General features: G+C 50.0%; 1 protein-coding gene across 1 annotated transcript; it reads right to left on the minus strand.

Annotated features, from left to right (window-relative positions):
- Window positions 1-209: 209 nt before the first annotated feature.
- LOC135396102 (uncharacterized) lies at window positions 210-1,966 on the minus strand. Its single transcript, XM_064627146.1, has 3 exons — window positions 1,542-1,966; window positions 1,248-1,469; window positions 210-426 (listed from the first exon to the last, which is right to left on the minus strand). Exons 1-3 carry the CDS (start codon window positions 1,775-1,777, stop codon window positions 279-281), a joined length of 606 nt encoding a protein of 201 aa, XP_064483216.1. The 5' UTR covers window positions 1,778-1,966; the 3' UTR covers window positions 210-278.
- Between the last annotated feature and the right edge of the window lie 11,822 nt (window positions 1,967-13,788).

A 13,788-nucleotide genomic window follows, 5' to 3' on the forward strand; every position in this document is an offset into this window, starting at 1 on the left:
AAATGAGCCCTTGGTCCCATCGTTGGTCCTTGCCTCCCATCAGAGGTTTTGGAGGATACTACAGGTGTGTGGTGTACGAATAGGTTTATCCGTACACCAGACACCAATAGCATCCTCCTAAACCTCTGATGGGAGGCAAGGGGGATGACCAAGGGCTCATTTACACAAAGTGTGCCTATGTCAGCAAAATTTTTGTCTTGCCACTACATGTCTCCAGTTCCAGCCATCAGTATGCACCAGCTTGTCTCTCTTGTCAAGACACCCTTGCTTCGACTGTCCTAACGCTGATAGCCTTGATAGGACGTAAATGGGAACTCCCTCCTGATGGCTCGGACAACGCATCCAGGAACCTGTCGTCTGTTCCTTGGACGAAGGTATCCCCAGACCCATCTCGTGAATGACGAGTATGCCGTGAACCTCAGGCAGCTGGAAAAGACAAATCCACATGACATTTCTTTTTGTTTAGCATTATATCTTGTGGGCATTTGCATGCCTGCCAAATCTCCCACAGTGTTGGGAAGACAATGGCCAGAACAGAAGAACAGACACTATCCCAACCTTGGAGTTCAAAGTCTGTGCATTCCTTTCTTAGTTCCGGGGTCTCCCGCATTTTGAATGTGGAAGGTTGGCAGGTGTGCAACATAGTACAACAGAAAAATGGTCCGCCTCTTTCAGGATGAACCCGATTCCAACAGCTAACTCCCTCCCGAACGAGCTTCCCTCCAATTCCGGCAAAATCCAATTTCTCCCAAAATATATTACTCTTACATTCTTCAGTAACATGCTCCCCCCCCCCCCCTTTATTGGCACCTCAAATGCTTCTGCTTTCAGACTTGTAAGACTATCCTTCAGAATTCTCACTGGATATCTGTCAATCAGAGTTTTGTATTGCCAATCAGGACATGGCTAACTGGCATAATTGAGAGCATATCGAGACTAGCTGAGGCGACTGTGTTGCTTCACTTTTCCTAATGGAATTGTTGGACCAGCATTCTGGTCGTTCCACGGCTGTCGGCCACGCTTATGATTTATGGGGGACAAACTTGTGTAGGCCAAAAAGCTGCTGAGAATAGCCACCCCTTTTGTATACAACCCCTGTCCACTTTAGGTTCGACAATTTGCGTAACCAACAACACCCGACTAGCACCCGAGTTTACCCTTCCGAATCTTGATGGGAGGTCATTTAAACCGAAAAAATCATTACGGTCGTAATCACAGCAAACGGAAGAGCACTGCAGCAGGCTTACCTGTGGTCCTGGGGATTGAGTCGCCTAAAATGTTGATCATAGCGGCAGAATTGAGGCGCGTACACCACTAGAAGCTCCCTACGGAGGCAGATGTCCCTGAGTAATGGGTGTTGTGTTATGCACTGCACGGCGGCACTGTTGCACATTTCTACCACCCTGGCAACAGAATGGCAACACAGGCGCTCGTCGGGCTCCTGTGGGTCGCAGACTCCACACAGACACCTGCCGACAACAATTTCAACATTCTAAACTGTTTCACACATCCGACGGCAACCATGCAAAGAGATACGTCACCTGAAAATGTCATCCCGCGGGTTAGCCGCAGCCACATCTCGTGCATGGTCGGCGGGTTCCAGAGGCATTGGGTCCGTAGAGTATAGGTCATCATCCAGCATTAACTCGTCGCCGCTACCGCTTACATGTTCGTCAGAATCTCCCCCAGACAGAGAAACATCACTCTCGTTTTCAGACTCCATGTTTGCTACCTTCGCCTTCGCTTCGCGATCGCCAAACAGGCGCGCGGCTCGCATTTACCCAGGGCGCGCGCTGATTGGCTTTATCCGGGTGACGTTTGCTCCCACTTTTAGAGAGCGAGGGCGCAAGGATTCCGGTTTCCTTTTCATCGGATTGCGCGAAAAGTACGCCGCGGATCGAAATGGTATTTTCGGGCCCATTTCAGTGCTCGGCAAGGAATTAGAATTCGCATTAGTTTCGAAATTGACCTCGGAGAATGCGACTGTCCCTTTAAGCTCGGAAATGTTCCCTCGCCCGTAGCGAACGCGACGTCACATAGGACGTCATTCAAGACTGCGTTAGATACAGAGTCCATCGCAGTATTTTAGAATCGTCGCTGGCCCGGCTGGATAACCGCCTTTTCAGTATCGAAAAAGTTCTTGGATGCTGGCCTGTGGGTCACGAAGTACCGGCCATACACGCTGTTATGCAATTTTTGGAATCACGTGACCTTCTAGACACCCTCTGAAGTCTCCGTGTTTCTCGGCTGCTGTCTTAAGGACAAGGTACATTGTGCTGTGTGATGAGGGCCATTGGTGTATTTTGTCTACGTTCATTTGAACTCTTATGTCATTTCCTGGACTCATTCATTGGGTTGACCCTGCTTGTTCTTTCCGTTTCGTTTTTTTTTTTTTTTTCATCTTAGGGCCTCTTGGTCATCTTGAGTTTGATTTTTCTGCTTTCTTTGCTATTCCATATCTTTTTATTTATCAATCAATCAATGACATTCATTTCAATACATATTCTTGTTGTGTAACTTTATTGTATATTTTATGAAAAGACAAACAACCTGGACTAGAAGAAAAGCATGAAAAATACTAGTGTCGTAATGGAGCACAATGCTTAGAATTGTACAATCTTAGAATTGCTGGGGAAATCTGCTTATCTGATTAAACATCAGAATATTAGACAGTGAAAAGGGGGCATTTTTTAAGTCATGCGAAACACAAGGGAAATTTCTTCTCCGCTTATAAGGGCCGTTGGCCTTCAGAACGAAGGTATTACTAAAGTTCTTGTTCGTTATACCGCCACAACTTCTGGTCATGAATGTGCCACCAAGAGAAAACATGCTCAATTGGAGCACTGCCGAGTAGCCCCACATTATACTTCACGAAGTCTTCAAGCGGTTTGACAGGTTTCTCCCACGGAGCAGCGCTTTTTGCCAAACTCCAAACAGTAACCTCCTCGTCAGATGGCTTGTGATCTTCCATTATACCTCGAAGCTGCAGCTCTCTTTGCACTTTTAAAATAGGGCATTGCAGATTGTTTTAAAGGGGCTATGAACTCTACCAAGCTAGCCCGCCGACTGTGTCGATTTTAACTTGTTTGCTGTGACACCTTTTGTATAGATGAATCTGATATGTCCGTATTGTGAAGAAGACGAGCAACGGCCAGCCGCTTCGCTATCGTTGGGTTAGCACCCGCCGCTTTCGAATATTGAGCGTCGCTCAGTAAACGGTCTCTTGCCCTCCTATCCTGCCTCTACTGTCCTGCCTACACTTGGTGGAGGTGCGGCCGCTCCCATCCTCGAGACGATTTTATCGTTGCTTCCCTCTCCTACTGACTGACCTGGAACTTCGCTCCGGACGAGTTTTGCGAGCAGTCGCCATGCTACAAAATCATGCTGAGAGATCTTCTCCTCCTGCTGGGGATGCCCAGCCATCCTCCTTTCCTCGGCCCGCCCCTGCGCTCCGCCAACGCGATCCTCCATTCTTTTCTGGGGCTGACTCTTGTGACATAGAGGACTGGCTAGCCGCTTTTGACCGCGTGAGCAAACACAACCTGTGGGATGACACCATGAAAATCACCAATGTCGCGTTCTATCTTACCGACCTCGCGAAAACTTGGTTCCTCAACCACGAAGCTGATCTTGCCACCTGGCCTGTGTTCTGCCAACGCGCTCGGGAGCTCTTCGGCCGCCCGGCATACAAGAAAGCGGACGCCCAGCACAAACTCTCGCAGCGAATGCAGCACTCCCAAGAATCATACACGTCCTACATCGAAGACGTGTTATGCTTGTGTTCCAAGGTCGACCCGCATATGCCCGACTCAGACAAGATCAAGCACATCATGCGCGGTATTGCGGAAGACGCATTTCAACTGCTCGTCACGAAATCGCCAGCGACCGTGGAAGATGCCGTTCAACTATGCCGTCAGCTACAGGATGCCCGCAGCTCCCGCATCCAGCATATCCTTCCGGCACCGGCGAGCGCAACAGTGTCATATGCTGACCCTCTGTTCCAGGACAACTTACGGGCCATGATACGCGATATCATCCGCGAAGAACTTGCCGAGGTTCATCGCTATTCAGTCGATCCAACGCCAGACCGGCTGCAACTTCACACGCCGGTGCCCCCTGTTCTACCATCGCCTCTGCACGATATTGTACGTCAGGAGGTGGCGTCAGTCCTCAGCCTTCCGTCTACGCCGGCCCCCAAGCCCACTTACGCTGATATGGTGCGTCGTACGTCGCCCCAAACGACCTGTGATGGCCCTCCTCCCTGTGCTCCAGTGGCCCCTACGTGCGACCACGCGTGCGCCGCTGTTGCATACCGGCCGCCTCGTGCTCTGGATTCCCGCACCTGTTTTTACTGTGGAATACGTGGCCACATAGCGAGATTCTGTCGTCGTCGCAGACGGGACGCCGAGACGCTCCAGGAGCCATTTGCCCCTTTCTCTTTTCGTGGTCGTCAGTTTCCGGCCAACTTTCCACCAACCTCTCCCTACCGAACGGACGGCTATTACATCGATGATCCTAATCCCCGGACACGCTCGCCTCCTCCCCGACGTCGTTCGCCGTCTCCCGCCATGAGCCGCTCACCACAGCGACGGTCTATTTCCCACCAGTCCCCTGCCTCACAGGGAAACCGGTAGGCGCGGTCATAGACCGAGGAGGGCAGGCTGCGCGTTCACCCCCCACTGACACTCCTCCTCGAAACATCGTCGTCGTAACTATTGACGGAGTATCTGTGCACGCCCTTGTTGATACGGGAGCCGTTTGTTCCGTGATGTCCTTGCCATTTTCTCGTCGTTTGCGCAAAGTAATTACGCCATTTGCAGGTGGCATACTTAAGTCGGCCTGCAACGACCTCCTCCTACCTATTGGACAATGCACTGCACGTCTCACAGTTCATGAGGTTCATTATCCGGTTGAGTTCACGGTACTTCCTTCTTGCTGTAATGACATCATATTGGGTTGGGATTTCCTTCATGAGAATGCTGCTCTCATTGACTGCGCCGGAGAACACGTACTGCTTGCCGAGTTACCCTCCTACAGCGCTTCTACTTCGGAACAGTCGCCGCCCTTCAAGCTCCACGTTGTTCAAGACACTTCGCTTCCCGCACGCGCTACCTCATTTGTCCCCCTCGCAACGCCTCCTGGTACTCGCGGATACCCATCCGAAGTTCTCGTCATTCCTCAACCCGCACCCCTCGCTCGCAAAGGCCTTATTGCACCGTGTACTTTGTCCACTATCAAGGATGGAGAAACCTGTATTCCCATCACCAATACATTGGCAGCGCCTGTTTGGCTGCCGGCTGGGTTCGTTGCCGCATTGCTCGACTCGCCCAGTTCTCCTGCCGTTACGCCTCTGCTCGCCGCCAACGACGACCCACCGCCCCCCCTATCGGCCACCGACTCCAGCGCTCTAAACAAAATGATATCTACCGACCTCGAGGAATGTCACCGCCCCGATATGCTCCGCCTTCTTCACGACTATGTTTCGCTCTTTGACATCGGCCGGCCATGGCAAGGAGTTGCCAGGGGTGTTACGCATTCTATCGACACCGGAGATTCTCGGCCAGTCCGACAGAGACCTTACCGCGTGTCTGCTTCCGAGCGGCGAGTCATTGAAAAGGAAGTCCAGGACATGTTAGCTAAAGGAGTCATACAGCCATCTTCCAGCCCTTGGGCGTCTCCAGTGGTACTTGTCACCAAAAAGGATGGTTCCATTCGCTTCTGCGTTGACTATCGTCGCCTTAACAAAATTACCCGCCGGGACGTCTACCCCATGCCTCGCATTGACGACGCACTGGATTCACTTCAAGGCACTACGTATTTCTCTTCCCTCGATCTCCGGTCAGGCTACTGGCAAATACCAATGGAACCATCCGATATCGAAAAGACCGCGTTTACCACTCCCGACGGCTTGTACGAGTTCCGCGTCATGCCCTTCGGCCTATCCAACGCCCCAGCTACCTTTGAGCGAATGATGGATACGGTGCTCCGAGGCTTGCGATGGAACATCTGTCTCTGCTACTTGGACGATGTAGTTGTATACTCCAAAGACTTTCCCACCCACCTCCAGCGTCTTCAAGCTGTATTCGACTGCTTCGTCGCCGCCGGTCTGCAACTCAACCACAAAAAATGCCATTTCGCCTACCGTCAAATCAAGGTATTAGGCCACGTTGTCTCCCACGAGGGCATTTCCCCCGATCCCGAGAAGATCAAAGCTGTTTCTGAATTTCCGGCACCCAAGACTCTCAAGGAGCTTCGCAGTTTCATTGGACTTTGCTCTTATTTCCGACGTTTTGTTCGTGGTTTCGCCGCCCTAGCAGCCCCGTTAACCACCTTACTCTCCAAGGACGCGCCCTTCTTGTGGTCAGAGGCCTGCACGGAAGCCTTCGAACGCCTCAAATCCACGTTGACCTCCGCACCTGTTCTCCGCCATTTTGATCCGTCCGCTCCCACCGAGATCCATACAGACGCCAGCGGCGTGGGTATCGGGGCCGTGCTTGCACAACGCCTGCCTGGAGCTCCGATGGAACACGCCGTGGCGTTCGCCAGCCGCACCCTTACGAAAGCTGAGCAGAACTATTCCACCACTGACAAAGAATGTCTTGCGATCGTCTGGGCCGTTTGCCACTTCCGCCCATATATTTATGGTAGACCCTTCGATGTCGTGACGGACCATCACGCGTTATGCTGGCTCCACTCATTGCGGGATCCATCTGGACGACTCGGCCGCTGGGTTCTCCGTCTTCAGGAGTATGATATCACCATCAAGTTCAAATCCGGGAGGAAACATTGTGATGCCGACGCCCTGTCCCGCTGTCCCCTCCCGAGGAATGCTACTGCAGATCCTCCGGAATCACCGACTGCGTGCGTGGCCTCTGTGTGCCCTTTCACGTCCTACGATGCCCGCTCTCTGCGTCATGAACAACTGAAGGACCCCAACCTTTCTTCCTTAATAACTCTTCTGGACGGTCAAGGCGCCTCATCTGACAAGAAACTTCTCAAGAGGGCTCGGAACTTTGTTTTGTCGGACGGCGTCTTGTACAAAAAGAACTATTGCCCGGACGGCCAGCGCTTGCTATTAGCGGTTCCTCGGACGCTCCGTGCGCGCATCCTTCGCGCTTTACACGACGATGCCACCGCGGGCCACCTTGGCTTTTACAAAACATACCAGCGCGTCCGTCAGCGGTATTTCTGGCCCCGCATGTATTCCACTGTACTGAGCTACGTGAACTCCTGCTTGGCTTGCCAACAGCAGAAGCCTGCGCCCTCTCCTAGCCCTGGCCTCCTTCATCCTCTTGAGCCCCCGCAACTACCTTTTGATCGCATCGGTCTCGACTTGTTTGGTCCTCTTCCCACATCGTCTACTGGAAAGCGTTGGGTAATCGTTGCAATCGACCACAGCACACGGTATGTCGAGACTGCAGCCCTCGCTTCTGGTACATCTCAGGAAATAGCTGCCTTTTTCATATCTCACATTCTACTTCGCCACGGCGCCCCTCGCGTCCTCATCAGCGACCGTGGTCGCTCCTTCCTCGCCACTTTACTGCGCGACATCTTCCGTGCCTGCGCGGTCGTCCACAAGCCTACCACCGCTTACCATCCTCAGACGAACGGTCTCACAGAACGTTTCAACCGCACTCTCGCCGACATGATCGCCTTTTATGTGTCGGCGCAACATGACAATTGGGATGCCATTCTCCCTTACATCACGTTCGCTTACAATACGGCGGTCCAGTCCACGACACGCTACAGCCCATTTTACCTCCTTTACGGCCGAAACCCCGTTTGTACCATCGACACCATGTTTCCGTATCCCCCTTGTAGCGCCAACAACCCGACACTTGAAGAGGCGACCTCATGCTCCGAGGAATGCCGTCAAATCGCCCGCTGCCGTACCTACGACTCCCAAGCTGCAGCGAAACAGCGCTACGATGAGACGCACCGTGTTGTGTCTCACAAAGTTGGCGATCTGGTCTGGCTTTGGGTACCTCGACGGAAGCCCGGATTCTCCCCCAAATTTTCATGCCGCTACACCGGCCCTTACAGAATCGTGCAGCGGGTTTCTGATGTCAATTACGCCGTTGAGCCTGTGCACTCCCCGCCCGACGCCCGACACCGCGGCTCCGACGTCATCCACGTCTCCCGGCTAAAACCGTGTGTCCTCCCGTCCCCAAACACCGGAGCGATCGCCAGGATGGCTCCCTCTTTGCCCCGGGGGAGATGTGAAGAAGACGAGCAACGGCCAGCCGCTTCGCTATCGTTGGGTTAGCACCCGCCGCTTTCGAATATTGAGCGTCGCACGCTGGTCGCATGGTTGGCGCACAGCACGCTGTGCGCCAACCATTGCCACGAATGATACGATTATCGCTTCTGCTTCCAAGAGAGAGAGAGGCGTACGCCTTTTTGTGTCAGTTATCATATATCCAAATTGACACAAAAAGGCGCACGCCCCCTATCTCTTCGAATCAGAAGCGATAACCCTATCATTCCTGACAATGGTTGGCGCAGAGCGTGCTATGCGGTGAAGTTCAGTTTTCAGAGTGTACAGTTCTTCAAATGATGTAACAGTGAATGGATCTGGATGGCGGTACGTCTACTCGCCCGTATCGGAAAAAAGTGCGTTTTTGTATTAACCCTGCACACGTTATGAAGGAGAAATATTCAACAATAAATTGTAATTAGAATTACGTAGTGTAGAAGAATACCTATTACACCTGCAACTAAATAATTGCAGATACACTCTTAAAAATGAACTTCACTGCATAGCACGCTCCTAGCAAACTAGCATTTCGAATGATATCGTTATCTGCCCTGAATTGTTGAAAACGGGAGGCGTACGCGTTTTTTGTGACAGTTATGCTGTTCATAATTGTCACAAAAAAGGCGTACACCTCCCGTTTTCGACAAATCAAAGCAGATAACGATATCATTTGAGATGATGGTTGGCTAGGGGCATGCTATGCGGTGAAGTTCATTTCTAAGAGTGTAGGAGTTCTAGGTAGCGCTCTTCGTCGCAAATCGTTATAGGCCAACCAACCTTCAGAATCGTATCGTTTTATCGATCGGAAGGAAAGTTGATACATAAAAACGTGTGCGTCCCCTTTCTCAGCTTATCGGGAGATAGAGCGATATCATCCACGATGATGATTCGCATAGTGCGTGCATTATGCGGCCAAGAGCGCCCCCTGTTAGTGCTTAAATGTCCGCTCTCTAGTTATCACGTGGATAATGGTCTGTCCTGCACTCTAAAAACGGAACTTCACTACATAGCACGGTGAAGGTATGACATTGCACAGAATGGTACCTTTATCAATCCCGATTTGTGGAAAGCGCGGGGCGTACGCCTTTTTTGGAACTGCATAGGTGTTCCAAAAAGGCGTACGTCTCCCGTTTTTAACCATTCGGTGTTGCAGAACGATGTTATTCGGGATGGTGATTGAGAAGAGCGTGCTATGTGATGGAGTTCTGCTTTTTAGAGTGTGCGATAGAACCTGTACGAGAGTCTTGTCTAACATTTGCTCACACCTCTTGCTTGCTCTTGCTTGGTACTTGGTAGGCATGCCAGCCAACCATACGTCGACAACGAATGTCCACGAATAGAATCGGATTGCCCTGCACTCTAAAAACAGATGCACTCTAAAAACTGAACTTCACCGCATAGCACGCTCTGCGCCAACCATTGCTAGGAATGATAGGGTTCTGGCTTCTGATTCGAAGAGAGAAGGGGGCGTACCCTTTTTGTGTCAATTTGGATATATGATAATGGCCACAAAAAGGGGTACGCCTCCCTCTCTCTTGGAATCAGATGCGATAACCCTATTATTCGTGGCAATGGTTGGCGCAGAGCGTGCTGTGCGGTGAAGTTCAGTTTTTAGAGTGTATCGTATCGTTTTCATTGGTTTAGTTTGATCTACTAAAGCTCGCTACAGCTGTTACAGCCGTCACAGCAAAGTTTGCACAGCGGCATTTCGGGCCCAAACGGCCACGGATCCAACAGTAGGTAGTTTCATCAGTGGGTTCTTCATAGTGTTCCAAGCGGCATGGAGCCAAGGAAAGCTACAAAACCCGCAGAAAATCTACAGAAAAAGCGAACCAAGTACGAACAACTAAAGAACATGTATTTGAAAGCGCCGCCGTCGTCTGCTGAACTACCGCGGGTTGCATATTTTTGGGCGCTGACGTTGCTGCACACTCGCGCGCACCTGGCACTCAGAAACAGGTCTATATAGCGGTAGCGGAGAAAAAAAGGTCGCCGTCACTCCCGCGGAGGAAACTGTATTTCCAAGTATAAAATGTAGCTGGAGTGCTACTCCACCACTGAAAATAATAATAATAAAAGTAGCTCTGCTTGTGACGCTGCTATAGGTACAACATTGCGCGAAAGGCGTAACAGACAGATTGAGCTTCTGAAGGGTCACGCACATACAAACGCACACACTCACATGTATACTCATGTGAAAGACTTGCGCGCTAACATATACAGGGTGTTTCACCTATCGTCTCACAAAATATACTAAACGATCTACTTGTACGAAAATTGTGGGATCAACGTTTATGCTCGACGGACTTTTGTCATGACATATGAACAATTTGATCAGTTTTCCGTCGAGAGAAATTGAATTTTGTGAAATGAGCTCCGAAATTTACCAAGCAAATATCACTTTTTCTTCTTTTTTTTTCACAAGCAAAATGCCCATATTGGATTTGCCCCATTCTACCACGAAATACGTCCCCTATTACGACTGGCTTCGACTTGTACATGTCATCATTACATTAACGATAGTGAAAAATAATAATAATACTGGCTTCGGTGGATCAGTTGGTAGCTTCTCTACCTATTGATCCCAAGGTTGTGGGTTCGTTCCGGGCTGGGGAAGCGAGCAACTTAGTCGCAGGGTTGCTTAAACACGCCACGCCGTCTTCAGCGAGAGATTAAAGGGAGGCTCCGCATCAAAAACGTATTGAAGTAACACTTAACAGTGCGACATCAGTTCATCCCGTATGGCGTTTCAGTGGACACAATTTGTATTTCTCAGGAGGCGCAGATAATTAGAAAAGAAATATTTTCCTTTTGAGTGATTCGGCCCTCCCCCACGGATGAGTGAATGTTCAACAACACTGGACTTCGCCTCACCGGTATGCTTGGCGTGCGCCTTTCTGTAGCTTCTGTTCTACCAGCGGCGATTACTTTACAACGACATCGAGGAAGCAGATGACTCGTCATCCATGTCGCAAGAAGAAGCTACCGGCTAAGGAAGCTACCGGAAGAAGCTAAGAAGAAGCTAGAAAATTTAATTTCAAGCGACTTAATATTGATCAAAGCTCTTGTATGTCCTGGCAAAAGTTCGCCGATCATAAGCACCACTGGGCCCATAACTGGCACACAGGTAGATTCAGTGGCGCCGGAACAGGGGAAGCGACGGCTTCCCCTCATTTACGAATAGGGGAGCACGGCTCCCCCAGTGTCAGCCCAGCGTCGTAATCTTCTACGTTCTAACGGAATGGCCCGTGCGTGAATGTGTTCTTTCGGCGGCCATAAATTTAGACAACAATAAACAGAGATCCTACCACTGTCACTGTGTGCGGAGACCGTTTGAGAAGAGCTACATACCGATGGTGTCAGGTTCACAGGGTTCAGGGGTGGGGGGGACAGAGGCGCAAACGGGAATCGAAAAAGGCACGCAAGACACCAGACATCTGGGGGAAATAAGGATACGAAGAAACCGCCCGGTTGAAGACAGAGGGTTGTTATAATGGCGGTTTGCGAGGCGCAGCCACAGATTTCAGTCGGTTGTGGACAGGGTGCCCACTTCGAGCTGGCGTGTAAGACCTGTAGCACGACAAGTGCGATGAACTGAGATGAAGCGTCGCACCGGTGTTGTGTTCATGTGTCGGCAGTGGCAACGTCGAGGGAGCGCCACCAAGTCCTCGACTGCAGCAGCGTTACAGGATTATTAAATGCCATAGACATCGGAGAAGGCAACACCTCTGGAAAGAGATATGTATCGCAGCTTGTTTGTTGTATTTTTGTGTATATCTTCACCCGTCATAGTAGAATATTCTAACTGTTAACCTGATTGGCGGCTCCTCGCTTTCCATCGCACCGACGTCCAAAATTCACCCGCTGTTTTCATTTATCCGGCTTTTCTTATTGAGTCGCCCGGGAGTTATAACTACAGCGTGACGCCCAGTCAAAAAGCTGGGTGTCAAAGGGATACATTCTTGCTGAGCTCCAGACCGGCCCAGGAAAGTCTGGTTTATTCGCAGAAGGTTTGCTGATCAGACAATATTCGTTTCCAGTCCCGGCACACGTACATGCCGCGACGGCGATTCCCGGGGACAAGTCCCCGAAGTTCCCTACACATTACTTGCCATAGAGGTCTAGGCACTGCGCAGAAGTAAAAAAAGCCGGACGCACTGAACTCATACGAACTAACCCACCACCAAGCGCTATTTAATTACAGTACTTCTGCAATGTTACTTTAGATCTACTGTACAAATATGCACATGTCATTTGCTAGGTGCACGTTTACAGTTCGTGCAGCAACCATGTATAACGCCAACATGAGCCCTCAAGGAAAATAAGTGATGATGATGATGATGATGATGATGATGATGTTTAAGGTAGCACTTTTTTTCGCTCCCCCAGTGGAAAAATAGTTCCGACGCCACTGGGTAGATTTTTAAATGTGACACTTTAGGTGGAACACCTTGTATATTGAAGTCGCTTGGGGGTTGTGCACTGCTGTTTTATGCTACGTGGGTTTGTGCTACTGCTACCCAGCTTTCGGATGTTTTTGCTGCATGGTGGAAACGCTTCCCGTGATGCTACGAGTACTGACTGCGCCACAAATAGAACCCCCAAGAAGACCTATAGGCAACGAGAGTTTGTCACCGCCTACTCACAATAATAGTTGCCGACAGCAAGGATCGCCCTCATTCCTTATGTTGAGTCAAAATATCAAAACCTCACTTCTTGTTACCGAAACCAGGCGTCACAGATATGCAGTATAGCAAACAGCTTTGGTTAAAAAATCCTTGCCAACTGCATTCTTCCAGAAAATATGTTCCGAGCGTACGGAGTCTTTTCAATTAAGGCGAGCAACGGAAGGGCATCAAGCTATGTGCACAGGGAACAGAAATAAACCCGAATAGAACAGACGCGATAAGAGAAAATTGGTAGCTGCTCGAACAATAGCGCAAGAAAGTCGACGACGCTCATAGGAAAAGCGTATATACGGCCTCGTAATCAACCACAGAAATGTGTTTAATTGAGAATCTACCCTAGTCTGATTCGAGACTCTTTTTCTGTCTCTATACTATGGAGCCGTTGAGGAAACAACCGTCTGAGGAATAGGGCCCTTATTGTGGCAAAGGCAAAAATGCAACAGCTAACATGTGTGCACAAATAACAAAAAGTCATACTCTACAGTCCTCCAACTGCCGTCATGCGTGTAATATACACTCTTCGTTGTTGTTGTTGGCCGTGAGTGTACTCTTTTCTGCTCTGTTCTGGTTGTGAACGTCGAATGAGCTGCTACATTTATTCTTCTTCCGGAGTTTTGGCAGAGACTGGGAAGTTACTCGACAAAAGGAACTCGTAACCAGTTAAGTTACTGTACAGAAAAGTGTTAAGCTACTGAATAGAATATTTATTTCACTTGTTCACGATAGTAGTAGTAGTGGCAAAAGTAGTGGCAAAAACCTACTACCAACAAATATCACTGACCGCATGATTCTAGATGCTGTAGTTTTTTTATTCAAATTCAATGACACATTTTGTGGGACACC

Source organism: Ornithodoros turicata, chromosome 5 (assembly GCF_037126465.1).
Source record: "Ornithodoros turicata isolate Travis chromosome 5, ASM3712646v1, whole genome shotgun sequence".
NCBI lineage: Eukaryota > Metazoa > Arthropoda > Arachnida > Ixodida > Argasidae > Ornithodoros > Ornithodoros turicata.